Source organism: Nelumbo nucifera, chromosome 1 (genome assembly GCF_055504915.1).
Source record: "Nelumbo nucifera cultivar China Antique chromosome 1, China Antique-T2T, whole genome shotgun sequence".
In the NCBI taxonomy this organism is placed as follows: Eukaryota; Viridiplantae; Streptophyta; class Magnoliopsida; order Proteales; family Nelumbonaceae; genus Nelumbo; species Nelumbo nucifera.
Window position 1 is genome coordinate 34,029,978 of NC_142649.1, and position 19,391 is coordinate 34,049,368.

At 38.1% G+C, this 19,391-nt stretch overlaps 2 protein-coding genes across 3 annotated transcripts; one reads left to right on the forward strand and one right to left on the reverse strand.

Annotated features, from left to right (window-relative positions):
• Positions 1-298: 298 nt before the first annotated feature.
• LOC104612074 (glyoxylase I 4-like) lies at positions 299-3,227 on the forward strand. 2 transcript variants are annotated; one of them, XM_010279391.3, is made up of 3 exons: positions 299-508; positions 2,290-2,627; positions 2,844-3,225. In XM_010279391.3, exons 1-3 carry the CDS (start codon positions 309-311, stop codon positions 2,912-2,914), a joined length of 609 nt encoding a protein of 202 aa, XP_010277693.3. In that variant the 5' UTR covers positions 299-308; the 3' UTR covers positions 2,915-3,225. The 2 variants fall into 2 exon arrangements, with proteins under 2 accessions (XP_010277693.3, XP_019055748.1); XM_019200203.2 differs by lacking the exon at positions 299-508 and adding an exon at positions 1,427-2,156 and having other exon boundaries at positions 2,844-3,227.
• A 13,345-nt stretch (positions 3,228-16,572) lies between these two features.
• Positions 16,573-18,720, reverse strand: LOC104612037 (uncharacterized). The gene has a single exon (XM_010279343.3). The coding sequence runs from the start codon at positions 18,310-18,312 to the stop codon at positions 16,762-16,764; it is 1,551 nt and encodes a 516-aa protein (XP_010277645.1). The 5' UTR covers positions 18,313-18,720; the 3' UTR covers positions 16,573-16,761.
• Between the last annotated feature and the right edge of the window lie 671 nt (positions 18,721-19,391).

Here is a 19,391-nt window from a genome sequence, read left to right on the forward strand (position 1 = left end):
GAACTACTGGACGATAAATGTCTACATTCTTCAGGGCCTACTGGGTCAATCAAGAAACACATCAGTTCTGAATATTGATATTGCCCTGATTCCCGGTTGACTTAATCTCACAAGGATTTTAATGACGTGGCCGTAAATTTTACGAAGTAAATGGTAATATGACTCCGACTCTACAGTTACAGTATCAGATATTTTATTCGTATTTCATTTTAATAATGATTTACTTGAATACTTCCCTGAACCGAGCTTATATATATAACTATGAAAGCATGTGGTACTTTGATACTTTGCCAGAGAGAGAGAGAAAGATGGGAAGAGAGGTTGAGAGAGTAGTACAAGTAGAAGAGGAGAAGGTGACGAGTCCATCTACAGAAACAATGCCCCTTCTGGCGCTGAACCATGTATCATTCGTTTGTAGATCGGTGAAGGAGTCTGTGAGGTTTTACGAAGAGGCATTGGGGTTTGTGATGATCAAGCGGCCGTCTTCCTTCAAGTTCGAAGGAGCTTGGTATATCCGTTTTTATCTTTCTTATTCTTTTAATACTTTTGTGGTGTTTTATTGTATTTCTGTATCAGACTGCTTGTTTTTTTTCATGTTGTCTTGGCTGCAAATTTGTTACAGAGGGTGCTTTGACAGTGGGCCCTATATAGCTCCATATAAACTTAACTTGGAACTAATTTTCTAATGGATTGGATGGTTGGAATTGGCATCACGCCATCATCCAGTTGGAGTTTGGGCCTTCAATATCTCTGGGTGATGGAGGTGGAGACGGGGGAAGGAGCCAGGGAGGTTGTTATTAACGTAGACTTAGTGTAATCCCATAAATTGTAACAGTAACTGCTTGATAATGGAGGTCTGACTAGACAAATTTGTTTTGGCCCACAACAGGAAGTGTTTTTCTTTCTTATCGGCATCTAGTTAACACAAACCTTGTTTTGGCCCAATTCGAGCAGAAAAACCTCTGCAGCCTAATAATTTGTAGTGAGGATTATGTTTATCCTCTTAAATGACTTTGAGCAGAAAAGCCAAGATTTTTTTTCAAAAGAAAAAGGAAAAGAAAGTGCCGATCTGGGAACACAAAATAATTAGTGGTGGGGGTTATGTCTATCAAAAATGGGGTGTACAATAAAGAGAGGAAAAAGGAGGTGGATTGAGCAGAATGGTATGATTGAATGGTTCTGTGTAAGTAGCTTTAACAGCTCTCTTTGCAACATGAGAAATGATAATCATACTCTGAGAGTTGAACTATTTACTTACACCCTGGGCTTTAATTTGTTCTTCCATGGCTCCTCTTTTAAGTCACTCTATGTAGAAAGAGAGAGAGAGAGGAAGAGAGAGAGAGAGAGGAAAAACAAAAACAGCATAGAACTAGACATGTAAAGCCAAAGGTGTGAGAAGATCTCCATCCCCATCTCGAAAATAAAATTGATTTTCCTCTTGCAAGTCTTTTCCTAGTTACCTAACAACTGTTTAGATTTTTGCATTGAATTAGTTTTCCTTCAAAACTAGGCATTTTGCTTCTTTCTTTCTTTCTTTCTTTCTTTTTTTTGTTATTAGACACGTTTTGTTTGATTTTTGCAATGGCCGACTTTAATTGAATATCTTTATTGCAATTGGGTATTATTTTTAGTTTTGATTATTTGGTCTTAATTATATATATATATATATATAATACGAAAAATATAGAGTTTGGATGATGGAGTAAGTTGAGGGTAGAGAACATAATTAAATAATAAGGAATAAATTGAACATTTGATTTGGCCAACCATTTATTCTATTTTAGTAGATGGTTACTCTTATCAGTAAAAGGACCCTAATACCCCTATCAAGCTTAGTTTTTTATGCAGAAGGGAGAAATTGTGTTGTTCTTCACAAATTCTGTGGTGTTTTTTTGTTGTCCGAATCCATTGTCTGTTAAGAATCCCCGGTATTACGGATTACGGATTACGGACCATGCTTCCTATAAAATTAAGAATCCCTGGTATTAAGGGTTGCACCTCGCACTCTCTTACAATCTTTTCAACTTTACCTTAAGGTTCAGCCTAGAAGAGCGTCAGCTGCAACCTTGAATGGCTAAAGTGCAACTCAGTTTGGGCCTTTTGGCTTCATCTTTGAGTTTTAGGCATCTTCTTGTTGCTAGAGTGGTTCAATTATGGTCCGTAATACGAGAATATATAAAAGAAAAGAGTTTATTTCTCATTCTATTTGATTCATTTCCATGCTTCTGTACCTTCTCAAAGTTACAGATTTAATGTGGCTAAGCTGAGGGGATTGTGGTTGTTGTGCAGGTTGTTCAATTATGGAATTGGCATTCACTTGCTTCAGTGCAACTCACCAGACGATGTCCCCGAGAAGAAAGAAGTAATCAATCCAAAGGACAACCACATTTCGTTCCAGTGTTCAGACATGCGACTGGTAATGAAGAAACTGGAGAAGGTGAACATTGATTATGTCACTGCAGTGGTTGAAGATAGTGGAATTAAGGTGGACCAGCTCTTCTTCCACGATCCTGATGGATATATGGTTGAAATCTGCAACTGTGACAATCTCCCTGTTCTTCCACTTTACTCATGCCCTCTGAAGCTCCCTTACCCAAGCAAAGACAACCACATCCTTCCTCTCTCTGGTAAGTCCCCAATTGACAGTAGCTATGGCCAAAGCTAGACAATTAATCTCTGAAGCCCACAAAAGAAAATTTGGCATATTTACCTTTAAGTTATCTCTGATGGCTGATTTTCTTCATTTGTTGGTTCATTAATATGACAGACAGTTGAGTAATGAGTTGACTTCCTATGATATCAAGATCTGATGTTTGAAATAATGACTTTATGCATATCTGCAGGGAATGGATTGCAGAAGAGCTGCGCTGCAGAAGCCACCTTCATGGACTACTTTTTTTATCTCTCTTTCTAATACCTTTGTTGCAGAGATGTCACAGTGAAAGCAACAGCAGGAAAACTTGGTTGAAAACACTTGGCCAAATTCTCAGTGATAAGCTGCAGAAGATGTAATCTGAAAGCATGCTCTCTTTTTTATTTTCCTTTAATTTTTCCCTCATTATCTTGTATACGGTGTATAATACTAAAAGCAGGGACAGGATCTTGAGATTGATTTTCTTTGCTTCCTTGTGTTGGGGATTGGGTTTGAGAATCTGTGTGTTGTTGTATCAGTCTTCTTTGAATTACCAAATATAATAAGAGGCATTAATTCCCTCTCTCTCTCTGAGAAAACTTTAATTTGATTGGTATAAATTGAAGACTATGTTGTCAGATTCGGAGTCACTCATCTGGTTCCTGCTCTAAATGACTCAACCACTGATCGATTCAGTCGAAGTCTGAAAACGCCGATTGCAGATGCCAAAAAATAACAGCAACGGCTCCTCATTCAGTACAAAGAATTACAAGGTTCAAAAGCATTGTCACATGGATGGTCGGATCAATGACCCACCCGATCAAGATTCTGGTTTTGATCAATCAACCCCTAAGCTGCTGCTACGTTACAAAATCTGTTGACCTGGTCCATGACCTGTCAACCCGGATGATAGAAGCATTGAACCATCTAACCCGTTCAGTGGCTTATCTGATTTTTGTATATTTTATTTTTTGAGATTTTTTACATTGATGACACATCACAGGTTGGCCCATTAACCCAAACAGTTGAACCACTGGCCTGTTGACCAAGAGGGAAAAGAATTTAGGGGTTTTTATAGTTCAGTCCACCTCTAGGGTGGAGCTAAGATTTCTAGGGGTGGACTGAATCTTGCCCGTGGATTGATGTCAAATTCACAGCAGGATGCGGTTTATAAGGAGGCTACTAGTAGACTAGGAGGGGGCTGCAATTCAGATTTCTGAGGTGAATTACAGTTCACTTATCCCAAGAATTTTAAGGTAGGGAGAGCAACCCCAACAGTTATTTGTACTTTTAGAAAGTTCGTCTCCAATCAAAAGGGATGGGAAGGAAAGATTTAGTTTAGGAGGCACTAGAGAGGTGAGCAAATGGGTAGCTTCTACCGAAAACCGAATGGAACCAAACCTACCTGATCTGTTACAGGGTAGGGTCTGGTTCCAAATTCTTGGAACCAACCCCCACCCCGGTTGGTTCCAAAGTCTAGAGGTTTATCCTACCCGAACCAACCTGATAAACCAGTCTTACTTGGCCTTGGTGGAACTAGCCTCGGAACTGAACTTGCCTTGAAATAAACCCTAACATACTTTTGAGGATATGAATATTTGAACCCAAACACTCATGGTTATAAAGGCCATGTTCTCACTTGACCATTGACTTTGTGATTTGATCATTTGTTTTCACTATAATAATTGAATGCATATAATAAGTAATGTAAAAGGTGATACTTACAAAATTTAAATTATAGTTATTTTTGAACCATATATTAATATGTTATGATAATCTACATATTAAATTACTCAATTCAATCAGTAAAAATAATATAAGTTTTAAACTATATATTATCATTATTGAAAATCAAGTTTTTTAAGGACATGTTTCTTTTGTTTTTTCTTTTTTTCTTGAAGGGGGAGAGTAAAGAAAGAATAGGTTCCACAAGTTGACCTTGGAACTACCAAGGTTAGAATTGACCTTGGAACCAAGGTTCAAAATATCAATACGCCCGATATACCCATAGGGGTGTATCGAGCGAATCAATACCTTTTCTTAAATTTTTTTTTTTCAAAACTGGTTCAAGGGGGCCAGTTTAGAGCTCCTCCACCCTTGAACCAATCAAACCCCCGATACACCCACTGTAGGGGCATATTAGAGAGGTCCCAGAACGATACGTATCGACCGATACGGGCCGATACATGTCGATACTTTGAACCTTGCTTGGAACTGACCTTCACAAAGTAAGTTCAGGTTTCAAAAACCTGGAACTGACCCCTATAGGGTAGGTTCCAAGTTCTTCCATGGAATTGAACCGAATTGACCCATGCTCACCCCTAGGAAGCACCATGGTTGAAATGTTGGCTATGCAATGGCCAATTTCTATTTCGAAAAGTGACCAAAAAAACATTTATTTGGCTTGGCCGCTCGAAAAGATTGTCTCATGGATGGAATATCTATTTGGTTCATGTATTAGTTCGGTGGCCCAAAATAGCAAAAAACGTGTATTTGAATTTTGACTATTTCAGACCTAGAATAGTATTGTTTGTTCCCGAGGCTCTATTTGTTGCAGTGCAAATTTGAATGAGATACAAATTTTGCACTTGATTTAGTTTTTACATATATTTGTTTGTAACTATGATTTGCATTCTTATATAATACAAACTTTATACTTTTTTATCTCATTTGCACTTAGAGGTGGATTCGAGCCGAGTCAAACCAAATAGTTAGCTATTCGAGGCTCGAGCTCCATTTGAGCTAGAACCTTGCACTCGAGCCGAGCTTGACTGGAGTCAAAAGCTCGTAAGTTTGAACTCGGCTCAACTCAAGCTCAACTTGATAAAAATGTTTTATAAAAATAAATAAATATATATATATAATATTTTTATTTGATATTTAAAAAATTAAGAATTAATGTATGTAGCTATTTGAGCTCGACTTGATTAACAAACAAGCCTGGAAATTGGTCTCAAGCTCAGCTCGAAATTCGATTGAAATCGAGCTGAGCTCGAATAGCTCGTAAAGAGCTCGTCTCGTGGCCACCCCTATCTGCGCTCATGGAAGTGCAAATTTTGTATCCCAAAAACTAATATAAAATTTGCATCACCTTGTTCCTAGTTCCTATCTCAATTCTCTCATATAGTGGGACTACATCATCTTGCTTTCTACATCACTCAGAAGTCCCAAATAAATATTTTTTCCTCCTACCTCTATTCTCTTTTGCATAATGTGAAAACTATTTCATTATACTTTTCAAAAAGACGAGACAGAGTCAAATCAGAAGCAAAAGTAAAGCAGAATTTTCACTTAATCTATTTGCACTCCTATGCATTTACATTAGTACAAATAAATTTTGCACTACAAACTGAGATGAGGAATAGGGCTGTCCAAGTACCCAAGTCGAATTTGGATCCTTATTGATTATTGATAAAGTAGATTTAAGTACCATCGTTGTATTAAAGGTTCACAAGTTCAAGTTTCTTTGAGAGTTACTTTTACTTCATTTTGTTAATAATATATAATATGTAAGTCATTTCTAATTCAAAGTCCAATGAAAATTTTCGGGGTATTAACAACATGATTGGTTTTGTTTTTTAAAACAAAACAACTTCCACATAACAAACTTCTATAGTTTTTTTTTAGATGCGGTAGTTGTTTTTGTTTTGAAAAATAAAAGAACCATGTTATCAAACACTCCAAAATAATCAACAATAATTCACAAAATCAACAACAAATTTCTACTTCATATTGTGAATTCATTTTTCTTGTTGAGCATATGGAATTAACAAATATTCCTCAAACTTAATGGGTCCATCAATGTTTTAGGTAACAGAATCACCAGTCTAGGTTACTTGTACTTACTATTGTTCTTACCATTTTTTTTAGGGTAAAAGACTTAAAATACCCTAAGGGCTTGTATGTTGTTCTGAATTCTAAAAATTATCAAATATCCATTGACCCCATATATGAGAATTTTTGTTTGTCTTTTTTGGGGGTATCATTGGGAAATAAAAAGTTTGATGATTGCTCTTTAAGAGATAAGAGATAAGAGGAAACGAACAACCATTTTCTCTTAAAATTAAAAGATTCCTCTTAAGAGATAAGAGTTAAGAGGAAACGAACAGGCCCCAAGTCTTTATAAATTGACTTATAGTTAAACATACCCTGAGTTTTTCAATTAGACTTAAATATTCCTTGTGAACTAACTTACTAGACTTAAACATACCCTCCCATCACATGTGAACTCATTTAATTTTTTTAAATCCTATTTTTCCTTTAATAGATGAGAGCCTTGCAGGGTGTTTGGTTCCATGGGCATTTATTCAATAAATGTTGCCACCTAGGCACCACTTCAGTAGTTCTCCTCTCTTGCTCTTCTGTATGCATCAAGAATGGCAAAAGTGGACTTCGGCTTCTGTGCACATCTACCCAAAACCATACACATACCTGATCATCTACCCAAAAAGAAAGAAGGGAGATTTCCTCCCATTATCCCTACCTAGAACCTAGAAAGAAAGGAGATGCAATGTGGAGAACTCCAAAGATGAGAGGCGCTGCAAAAAAAAGGGTCTCAAGAAGAAAGCCACACAAGAAAAAAAAATATATATCATTCAACCAACAGGAGACAAAGATACAAAAGGAAAAAAAAGAAGAAACAGAAAACTAACGAGATAAAAAGAATGAAAAGGAGAAAAACCTAAAGCGAGATCATAATTAGAATGACTGGTAACATTAATCAGATCACTTTTCAAAGCATTTTGAATGCAAGCTTTTTGACTTTTCAGCCTAGCTGAGGCTAAAATATAATAATAAAGATGGGGAAGTTTGTTGGAGAAGAGAATATGGAATAAATACCATATAAGAGGAATTTAAATTTCAAGAGCTTGAGGAAGTTTTGCAAGACTACCCTAGGATTACCATGGAATTGAAAATGACTGGAGGCATTGGTTCTTTTTTAAAATTTGAAAGAAAATGAATGGTAAAAGAGTCACAAGGAATGGAAGTCCATTATACAAAATCAGGGTATGTTTAAGTTAATTTATGAAAATCCAGGTATGTTTAAATCTTTTACCCCCTTATTAGGGGAATGGGGAGACATTACGGCGGGAGACTTTCCCAAGAATGACACATAATTTACTGGTGAGTTGGATTTTGAAAAAATAGTACGTCATGGGCTAACTACCATGAAAACATGGAACCCCAGATTGGATAATGGCCCCTTGTTTAGAGTTAAAGAAAAATTATGGTTTTTTATTAAAGGTTCTTGAAGTTAATTTCTAACTGTTCTACCAAAAGCTACACTTTCAATTCTGTTCCTATTTTGTAATTCTGTTCCTACCAAAATTATGGTTTTTTAAGTGAAGTACTTTGGGCAGTCCCTCATTCACCATTTTTCTAAATCATTTTCAATTCTGTTCCTATTTTGTAATGTGCTTTTCCTCTCTTTTGATTTTAACCTTGATACTTAGAAAGTTTAAGTTGGACTGTAGAAGCCCTGAACCACAAATATTCAATTTCTTGATTAGTTTCCAATACGTACAATGCCTTGTAGCAGGTCAGCACTGAGGTATGAATATGGGTGACACTCTCCAAATAGTAATTTCAACAGAAAGATGATAAGAGTTCACACGCTACCACCCTTGGAGCCTATTTGTTTCTACTGACTTTGTTCCATTATATCAATAGAAGTACTTAACATGCAAAGAGACTCTTACCAATAGCTTGTCCAAAGAGAATGAATAAAATGAATTCTTTTTAGGAATATATTCAATCAAGTTGGTTAGTTGGAAGAAGATGACTAGAGAACCTCCCAAAATCGTCATTTCTATGAAAATATTATACAACTCAAATAAGACGCTCAACTAATTGAAGTGATGAGCCTTCTTGATTTCAATGGCCTTTTTGCCTTCTTTTCAAGTCTTAGAGAACATTATAAATGAATCTTGTGGAAAAGTCAACCTATGGTAACTTAGAGAAAGAAATGACGGTTAGATTTAAGGTCAAACTTTGGTTGGGTGGTGGTTGGGTGGTGCTGGTGGGGGGAGGGGGGGAGATTGATCGTATGAATGGAATAGAACGAGATTTCATTATATAATAGAAATAGGGCAACCCCGAAAATCCTGTATAATATACGTTAATTACTTGTATAGTTATATATACCCTATAGGCCTGTACATTTAAGAAACTATTCCTGAACTTTCGAAAATAACTTATACATTCCTTGACCTTTCAACCGTTAACTCTAACTGATAAAATTTAAAAGACCGAATTGTCTTTAACTACTGATTAAATTTTCAAAACATGCCATTTTTCTTTCTTTTTCGTTTTTTTTTCTCCTTCCTCTCTATCTTTTTTTTCCTTCTCAGCCCTACAATATGAGAGTATTACAGCTAACCATTTGTTTACAGTTGATTCAAAAAACCAAGGTTCAAAATATCGATACGCCCAATACGCTTCGGCAGTACCAATAGTTTTTTTTTATTTTTTTTTTTCAAAAATCTGATTCAAAGAGACCAGTTTAAGGTCTGTCCACCCCTTAAACCGGTCAAAACCCTGATACACCCTCTGCAGGGGTGTATTAGGAAGCTCCAATACGATACTTTGAACCTTGCAAAAAAACTGAAGCCACAGTAGACAAATGATGTCTACCGGGAGTTGTTTAGAGATCATCCCCATGGATCGATCCAACTCTGAGCATTCAACTAATGCAGTAAATAACATTCAACAAATTTGGACGGTTGCACCAATACAATGGCCCACTAAAGGTAGGGATTAGGAAAAGTCGTTTGTCTACAGAGAAATTTATAGGTAGTTGTTTGTCTATTGTCTATGATGGCTTCAGATTTGGAACCAATTTCTGCATTTAAGGACGGGATTTAGTAATCATTTCTCTGTTCATCTAGGTTCTCGCCACTAATCTCTAGAATGCAGGTTCTACCATTTAGATCTCATTGTCTCTCATTTACGCAATTGAACGAGTAAGGTTCTCCCATTTAGATCTCATTCTCTCTCATTTACGCAATTGAATGAGTAAGGTTCTCCCATTTAGATCTCATTGTCTCTCATTTACGCAATTGAATTAGTAGCGGTCACCGCTGTAATGCCAATATTATTGTGTTTTAGTTAACAACCACGAAGAGATGACAATCTTGGTGGTTGCAAATGATGAGCTAGATTCTAGGCTACAAGGAGAAAGCAAACTACATATTTTCCCCTTTTTTAACAAGTTTGTGGGTTCTGGTTTTTCTAGTAGAATTTGGGCTATGAGAGTTTGTAGTAAGGTACTAACAATTCATAAGGGTGATCCTATTTGTGTTATGTGGGACCGACCAACAAGATGTATTTAAGTTGGTTTTGAAAGTTCAGGGTATATATAAGTAGTTTATCAAAAATACAGGGTATAAGTAATTAATCCTAATATAATTACGTGTAAATGTATAATGAAAAATGCTGTGAATTAAGGAGGATGTACAATATCAGCACAAAAGATCTAGGGCAAGCTTCATCAGGGCATCATTAATGCTAGGAAACCTTCATTTAGCAATATAGTGATTGATGGAAAATAGTGAAATTTTGCAAGGATCAATGTGGGCTCAATATGCTAAACTACATAAATGTCTTTTTCTTGATCTTGTTTTCTTGACAACAAAGCAAATGTGCCCAAGCAAGGTTCAAAGTATCAAAAATGCCTAATATATCAAAAAAGCAATTTTAAGATACGTATCAGCATACACCTTGGATATGTATGCATATCGGAGACAAATTAAGATGTGCAATAGATACACATGGATATACATAGAAACACTATAAATATTTTAGCATAACACAAAAATACATTAATAACACTATAACATCTCAGTGAGGTATATATGCATTAGATTATATATTTTAATAGGCAATGTCTCTTGGGATTATAACCATAAAAGATCGATGATATTACAGTATAGCACAGATACAATAGGACAACCTTTTAGTAAGTAGATACAACTCAACCTATTTACAGGCAAAAGATTCTCAAACTTAGATGTTCAAGTTGGTAAAAAGATTCACAATAACTTGTTTATTACCTTCTGCCTCAACCACAGAATCCCCTGAGCATTTTCTCAGCCCTGCGAGTACTCTCCCCAATGTCTGAAACATTTGCTGTCACCACAAGCCCACCTTCATTCCATATTTACTTACCCCCCCCCCCCCCCTCCCCCTCTTCGCCAGTCCCAATGTCTTCCCCCTCACTCCCAATCATCGCCCTCCTAAAATAACTCCCCTCTCTTTTCCATCTCCTTTTAACCCATCGAAGTTTTCCTCTTTTCCTTCTCTAAGAACTGATGATGCTTCATCACCATCATCTAAGCCTTTAGGCTATGTTCGGTTTGAAGGAAAAGGTAGGGAATGGAAGGGGAAGATATCAAAACCTATACAAGGTTTGTAAAGGTTTCCTTGCCTTTCCTTTCCTTTCCCTACTTTTTCCTTCAAACCAAACATAGCCTTATTGTTTCACCATCCCATTCTGTTCAGCGCCATATCCATTGTTAAATTATAGGTGCTTATGGGATGGCTACAGAGGGTTGCATGGCAGACAAGCTAGTAAAGCAAGGGATGGGAGAGATCAAATGTTTTGGGCAGAAAAGGGGAGAGACAATAGAAGTTCTCTCTCAAAACCCTGTACATCTTATGCTTCATATCATAATTAATAAAATCGAAGGTCATTTATGAAAAAGTAAGTTCTGTAGAAGGTCATTTATGCATGTGACCAAACCATCTCAGTCCTCTTTCTCTCATTTTATCAGCTATTAGAACTACTCCTAGGTTCCTCCTTATAACTTCATTTCTGACCCTATCCTTTCTACGCATTCACATTTCCGCCACTCATTTTTTTGACATGCTGTTTGTAAATTGCCCAACACTCTGCTCCATGCAAAGCTGATGATATTTGATCGAGAGAAAAAGGTATTCTTGACATTTGAAGATTTGAACATCGATTGAACTGGGGAAGTGGAATTTTCTCTTTTATTTATAGGTTATATATACATAAAAAGCAAATTTCAGCTTTTCTTTTTTTTTTTGACAAGCAACTTTGGCTGAAATCAACTAATAGCTTTTGTCTTTTTTATCAACACAAATTTCTTTTTTGTTCTTGTGTTCTGTATTCCTGTGCAAGGTTAGGAGAAGCATAAAAAACTTCTTTTAATTAAATAGCTTCCAATGACATAAACATAACACTCCAATGGGGAAAAACTAGTAAGCAAAAGATAGAGACAGGCATAGAGAGGAAAAAACAGCACATGGTAAAAAGTCTCGCATGTAGATGGCAAATACCTTTACAGGCCTCAAAGGTATGACAAGTTCAGTCAGTTGTCCATATATCACCAAGTTCATTAATCATAAATCTGTAAAACCTAAAACTACACAAATTTATAGAGGAAATGAAGGGTGAATAAACAAATATTTATCTTCAAAAAGTATCAAAGAACAAGCTAAAATGACAAAAGTAACTCAAGTAATAAGAATTCAAAAAACCTCAAATGTAAAAAAAAAAAAAAAAAAAAAAAAAAAAGTGAAGTGGTTCTCCCTCAATTCTTGAGTGTTAATTAATCAAAATCCCTGATGTAAATACACAATCTAGGGATTAAATAAAAAAGAAAAACCAAGAAAAATGCTCTACTAAATCCATTTTCTCCAAAATTAAAAGAACATCAGCATTCTATGATTTGAAAAGAATAACCAAAGAAGAATAAGTGTGTAAATTGTAGAGTTCCTAACCTGGAAATGAAGCTGATGATGGCTTTCTCACAATAATTGGTCAATCTGCTTTTCTTGCAGTTATTGCTGTTGAACTCACCAGCTTGGAAACAAAGCTGATGAGATCTGTAAAGGGGCAGGGCAGTGGTTTGGCACCCCACTTTTAGAAGATATCCCAATGTGGTGGTGGGCAGTAGTGATTGTGTGTGGTGCAATGAATGTGATGGAACAGTGAACCATGTTTTCTTGCATTGCAGATTCACGAAAAACATTGTGTGGATGACTGTTGTCCAGAATCAGTTGAAGCATTTTTGAGTCCTAATACTTATCAGACTTGAATAGGAGAGGGAAGGTGGTGCAGACATGCCCATTTTTTTTGATAAATGACAGCTGCTTCTTTTGCTGTTTGCTGGACAGTGTGGGTGGAGATGAATGCTAGAACATTTGAAAACAAACTCAGTCTGAAGAGCTGGTGATTAGAAAGATTAAAGGCATGCCATTCTCTTGGGAGTGCATAAACTATTTAAAGGAACATTGAATCTTTAGGGTGGATGACTGTTGTCCAGAATCAGTTGAAGCATTTTAGAGTACTGACACTTATCAGACTTGAGTAGAAGGAAGGTGGTGTGAAAATGCCCCTTTTTTGATAAATAACAATTGCTCCTTTTGCTGTTTGCTGGGCAATGTGGATGGAAATGAATGCTAGAACATTTGAAAACAAAGCTCAGTCCAAAGAACTGGTTATTAGAAAGATTAAAGGCATGTCATTCTCTTGGGAGTGCAAAAACTATTTAAAGGAATGCCTTATATTATTCTTTTCTAAAAGAAACTCTTTTTGTGTCATCATCATAATCATTCACCCACCCCAACCATATGGGTTCGGCTACATGAATCCTGTTTTGCCATATCATTCTGTTTAATGCTATGTCCATTGTTAAATCATAGACAATTAATTCATTTCACGCTATTTCTACGGTTCTACCCATGTCCTTTTTGGTCTACCCATAGCTCTCTAGCCACTTCAACTTGCAAGAAATCACTTCTTACAGGCATAGTTGTCAAGGCAATGCCTAAGCAACAAAGCGCCCTTGGAGGCTCACCTCATGGTCCTCACCTAATCACCAAGAAGTTTTGTACATTGTGCTATAAAATACTTTTATAAAATAGACATATTACACTAAAATGTTCATTTTGTGTGTTTATATACTAATTTCGTTTTATTATTTTCTTATTTGTTAGAGTTTAATCAACATAGACATTGCTAAATGCTGTATTGAACCCTCAAAGACTTCAAAACCTGAACCAATAAGTAAGGAAGAACTTACAATTTTGTCTAATCAACACATTTTCTTCTTCCACATCTTCCTCCACCATTTCTTTTCATCTTTTCCTATAACAAAAATAGGGGTTCAGCCCCTATGTTTTCTGAATTTTCTTTTCTTTCTTCCTTTTCTTCTCATGGATATGTTGATTTTCTATACTTTAACATGGCGTTTATACTTTTCTTATGAAAATTGTGGATAATTATTAAGGAAATGTGGTTATGGAACCTAGGGAACTATCCTAGGATATATTGTTTTACTCAAAATAAAAAAAAAAATCCATCAATGCCTAAGTGCACTCTCCCCCCCCCCTGTCACCTTGTCTCGCCTTGGCATCTTGAAAACAATGCTTACAGGTTCTATTGACGGTCTTCTATGCATGTACCCCGACCATCTTACTCTACTTTCTCATTAAAAAAAAAAAAAAACTTTTTGTTTAAATGGAATTATGTGATGAGGTGGTCTTTTCCATAGCTTTCCTGTACAGCCCTCACTGGTTTTTCAGGACTATTGTAATTTGGTTCTGATACAGTAATACAAAACACATCCATATTTTACCTTTTTCAAAAGGGGAAAAAAGCTGATGACCAATCAATCTCTAGAATCTAGGAGTTGATCCACCTGCAGATAATCCAAAGTCCAAGCTGGTAGGCAAAGCTGAGGATGTTTGATCAAGAAAAATACATCAGATGACAAATGCATGTTTCGGCAGACATAAAACACTTTTCAAATAAGGCACTCCCTTTCCAGTTCAAACAATAGGTTTTAATTACCTGAACCTGAAGTAATAAGTAACCACTCAATCTACTTTGAATATGGAAATCATCAATTTTCAGGTATGATGACATTTTCAGCATTGTCAGACCCATATAATTTATATAGGTATCCTAGAGTATGCATGCATGTCTTAATCAATGTTGTAAAACTTGGACCAGACACAAAACCAAAAAGCTCATTGGGTCAAGTGTCCACTCAAACTGTGAAAACCATCATTTGACCAAAACCCAGAAAGGTCAGTGAGTCATCGATCCAACCAACCATTCAGTCTGGTTCAAGTCTTACAACAGTGGCCTTAATTCTTCTACTATTTTCCTAGTAAACTGGATAGTTCACACTTTCCATAAATAATTAGTGTTTGTGTGTGTGTGTGATTTGAAGAGTAATAATAAAAATTTATTAAAAGAAAAGATTACAAAAGGAGGTGACAAGATGGCACCTCGACAACAACACAACACCCACAAAAACAGAAAGTGCCATACTAAGAGCTGTTACAATTCTGCATATCAATTTCAAGTACAGCCAAAAAATCACCCCCAAATCTGACCTACATCCTGCTCAAACATCCCACATCTTGTCAAAACAGAAAGTGCCATACTAAGAGCTGTTAAAATTCTGTATTTCAATTTCAAGCACATTCCAAAAAATCGCCCCCAAATTTGACCTACGTCCTCCTCAAACATCCCACATCTTCTCAAAACTCAGCCTTTTTCCCTTCTGAGTTCGGACCATACGCGCTTGTCACCCCCCACCTTCAAGCTCCATTCAACTCCTCCCCCGTTGACACCACCTCCCCCTCCATCTTCTTAAATTCCTGACTGGCACCCTTTGTCCCTTCACTTTTAATTGACTCCTCCCCCGACATCTTCTTCTTAGTCAATGCTGAAGCATCTTACTTGCACTTCACCAACTCCTTACTCCTACGACCCAGGTCTACACCCAGCTTGCCTACCAACACTTGAGCAGTTGACAAATCCTCCCTATTTTCAGTTGACCCAGTCTTGTCCAGAGCCATGTTGGCGCACCCAATCTCCTTAGCTTCATCACAGACTGCTATCTTCCCCCCACCACTCCCTCCCAACTTATCTCCTTCTACCCCATCCCTTTTCTCTCTTTCTACTCCATCCATGGAACCAACCAATCCCCCCATCTCCAAACCTTGAGAGCTCAGCTCAACACCTCCGTCCATACATAACTCACCTGGCTGAAAAGTATCAATAGAATAGGGCTTCCCCAAAGTCTCAACAACCTCCTTGGATGAAGATCCATGTTCAGCCACCACTGTAGCATCACTGGGATGCCCACTGGAACTTGCTACCAGCAGACTAGGAACGGAAGGCTGAACAGAAAGAGACTCACCAAGCTCCTTATACTTCATTCCATTTTCCAGTTGAGCATCTCTCACAAATTTGGTGATCATCCAGATCCACTTCGATCCTGATCCCTTTCGAGCAGTAAGCGTGCCACTTCCCCGACTCATATTCCTTGACCTTTTAAACTTAATAGGAGACAGAGGCCCCAGACTTTTACTAAAAAGGCTTTTAGCCTTTATTGCTCAATTGAAAAAATTGGAACCACTAGACTCCCCTTCAAAAAAGTGGACTCCACCTGGCCTTCTAGTCCTTTAAAGGTCTAGAGTAGGACAAACACACTTCTCCAGCAGACCACCCCCAGACCGATTGACTTCTCCTCTCTCCTTCACCATGGGCCATGGCGTCCACTGTGTGTGTGTCTGTGTTATTGATGTATTTTTGGGTTTACTTGAGGGTCAAGGGGCGGGTCGGATCAGACCTGAGCCAGGCTATGCTCCTTATAACAACTGCAAATCCCAGCACAAAAATTTGGGAGGATCAAGGCCAAAAATGGGTCACTTTATGCATTAAAAGGGTTAGGTCAAGGCGGGTTGAAGTGCAAATCAAACCCTCCCAATTGCCAAGCCTGCGTATTCTTTTTACCACCTTCTGAACGAACAATCAATATCCCATCATCATTTCAAGCTATCTGTTGGTGTCTATTCATCGTCCAGCAATGTATCAATGATCGCATAAACAACAAAATTTGTGTTTATCCCTTCTTACTGTCCGAGCACGACAAAGACAATAAGAATGAAAGACAAGATTAAAATGATTCTCCAAAATAAGTGTTAAAATCCCAAGATGTTGGTTTTCATTTGCATGAAGGGAGAAAAAGATTTCAAGAGGGAGAAAAGAACGAGATACAAATTTTCCACTGTGAAATTGACAAGTATCTATAAAAAAAAAAAAAAAAAAAAGAAAGGTTACAGAAGATGTTCAAGGGAATTATGAATTACCACCACTGATGAACAAGAACTCCACTCTCTCTGAGAGAAGTAAAAAGTTCCAAGCATTGGCTGTAAGTCTTTTGATACTTGGAAGTCCTCTCGCCAGGACAGCATCTCTGCCATCTATTGTAATGACATTCGAGGAAGATCTCATCAATCAAACAAATAGCTCCAGTCTCGAACAACCTAGGGATCAAATGAAATTCTGTTCCTTCCACGTCCATTTTCATTACCACAAAATCATTCTCGGAGACAGCGTTTTTCAACCAATGTGCAAAGTCAAAACCACGAATCTTATCTATGTCTCCGACAAAATTAGTAGAAGATTGAACTGGTTGAATCCGACCCATTCCTCTACCTCCCGGTTCACCTTTATGACCTGGGTCTCGATTAATTTCAAAGAACAAGGATTCATTCTTTACCCACGCTGCGTACGGCAAGAGAGTGACCCCCTTCCTAGTTTTGTACTCGTGGTGGAAAGATTTATCAGCTTCAATGGCATAGATTTCAAAGGTTTTGTTCTGTTTGGGATATTGTTTCTTGAACCAGCTGCCAATACTGGACCCGTAACTCCGAGCCCCTACATCAACGTAAACATATCTCTGCTTGAAGCTTATATCGGCCATGGAAGGAAGGTACTTTACGTTCTTTATATTCCTCTTCAAAGTAAGCCAAGGCTTCAACGGCTCCTCTGTTATCAATGGCTCTGCCTTCCGGATCAGTTCGTGTTTGTACCCCGGAACAGAGCACTTATTAACTGAAGTGCCACCGGGCTTCTTCGGCGCCCCATGGCTAAGAATCTTTCCACTTTCTTTCTTCAGGACGATCTCGCGAATAGACGGCATCGAAGAATCAGGGCCACCAAAGTCGCGCGATCGGACCAACGTACAACAATTGAACAAACCCAAAAACGTATTGAAGCTGTACATGTCTTTAACCGAAGCCGTATGGACGACCAAAAACCCTTCGGGCTTAAGCGTCCTAGCAACCTCAGAAGCAAAATCCAGCGGTCGAACCGACCGGTCAAGCCCACCAGCCCCTGAGAACTCGAAATCGAAGGTATTCTCCTCGAACGGCTGGCGAAAGGCCTGACCTGAGACTACCAACGGCGGGTATTTCTTCTTAGAGATTCCGATTGCGTCGAGAACACCGACTTCCTTCAGAGCGAAGACGTCTTGTCCGCTCACCGTTTCGATGCATAAAGCTTTGGACTGCGGTGAGAGATAACCTTCGGTGATCAGATCTTGGAAGATGGCAGAATAGTAGTCAACGGACTTGCGCCATTCTTTGCTAGTCCATAGGTCACGAAGAGCCGAGCTGGAAGAAGATCCCACGCTGTCGACCACAACGGAGGAGGCGCCGATCCGTACGGCACCACTGCCGGCAAAGTTCAAGTTCTCGGGAGCGGAGAAGAAGCAGAAGTCGGCGGCATCACAAGATCCACCCCTGATAGTGACGACGTATGCAAATCGAAGGAGAAAAATGAAAACACAAATGAAAAGCGCACGAACGAGAATTTTTCTCAAGAAGCTTCGTTTCCCTGTTGCAGGCTCCATCACTGACAGAAGATGTCTTCTATTGTCTTGAAAAGAAAGGAAGAAAAAACAATGATAATAACAAAAGAAAGAATAAAGGATGATATGTATTCCGTGAGCGGGGAAAAACCCAAACCCTAGCGAGAGCAGAAGCGAGCGGAGGTGTGGTTAGCGCCGATTAGGGTTCTACGGGATTGAGATACAGAGAAGAAAACAAAATAGGTGGAGCTTCGGAGGGTGAGAGGAGAATGCATGCTTGATTTCCTGGAATGCATCTCTCTCGCGACAGATCTTATCCCCTTTTCATTTTGCTTGCTTCAGACACCCTCTCTCTCTCTCTCTCTCTCTCTCTCGGTTTCTCTTTCTCTTTCTCTTTCTCTCTCCTCTTTTGCTGGTTTCAGGTCTGCCGTCTGCGGGTGAAGCGAAAACATAAGGCTGGCAAAGGAATAAAAGGTGGAAGGCTACGCGCGGCAGGTAACCGAAACTGTGGGTCGTTGGCTTTTTTTTTCTTGGATCCAGTTTGCCACTGGATTTTCGGGAAATAACGAAAATACCAATGTCCAGTACTAAAGCTCTTACATTACATAGTTACATTCAAGGCAATTTCTCGCGGCCTCCGTTTCTTCTACGGGATCTCCCCGCACGACATGCTAGTTCACGCTTCACAGTTCTTTGACACGTGTTAGTAAATGCTTAAAGGGCCCCACATTTAACATTATTATTGTTTAAGTGGGTGCGATTCGTAAAGAAATAGTTGGGAATTAATAAGTAAGCTCATCGATTGTATGAACCACTGATAAAAGGTCTGGTGGAATCTTTTGAAGAAGCAATTTATTTCATGCTTTCTATAGCTGACCAAAACTGAAATTGCCAAGGCTTATCTGTGCTTGTTGCTTACCACAGTAAGAACACATTGACCTGATGTGCACTAGTTGTGGTGATAGAGAAAAAGGGTTTAACCCAACTTGAATTGTGCACCAAACGGCTGAGATCGGCTTCAGTCAGAGCAAAGTCCGTTCGAACAGCCTTGCATCGGAATATCTCCGTATTTATATGCTTTATTTTATGGAGAGATATTTCAAATGTGATGGATGTTCAAT

Coding starts and splice junctions, on each gene's coding strand:
- LOC104612037 (XM_010279343.3), bottom strand. CDS start 18,312: ATGGAGCCTGCAACAGGGAAACGAAGCTTCTTGAGAAAAATTCTCGTT.
- LOC104612074 (XM_010279391.3), top strand. CDS start 309: ATGGGAAGAGAGGTTGAGAGAGTAGTACAAGTAGAAGAGGAGAAGGTG. Junction 509..2,289: donor TTCAAGTTCGAAGGAGCTTG/GTATATCCGTTT, acceptor GTTGTTGTGCAG/GTTGTTCAATTATGGAATTG. Junction 2,628..2,843: donor CCACATCCTTCCTCTCTCTG/GTAAGTCCCCAA, acceptor GCATATCTGCAG/GGAATGGATTGCAGAAGAGC.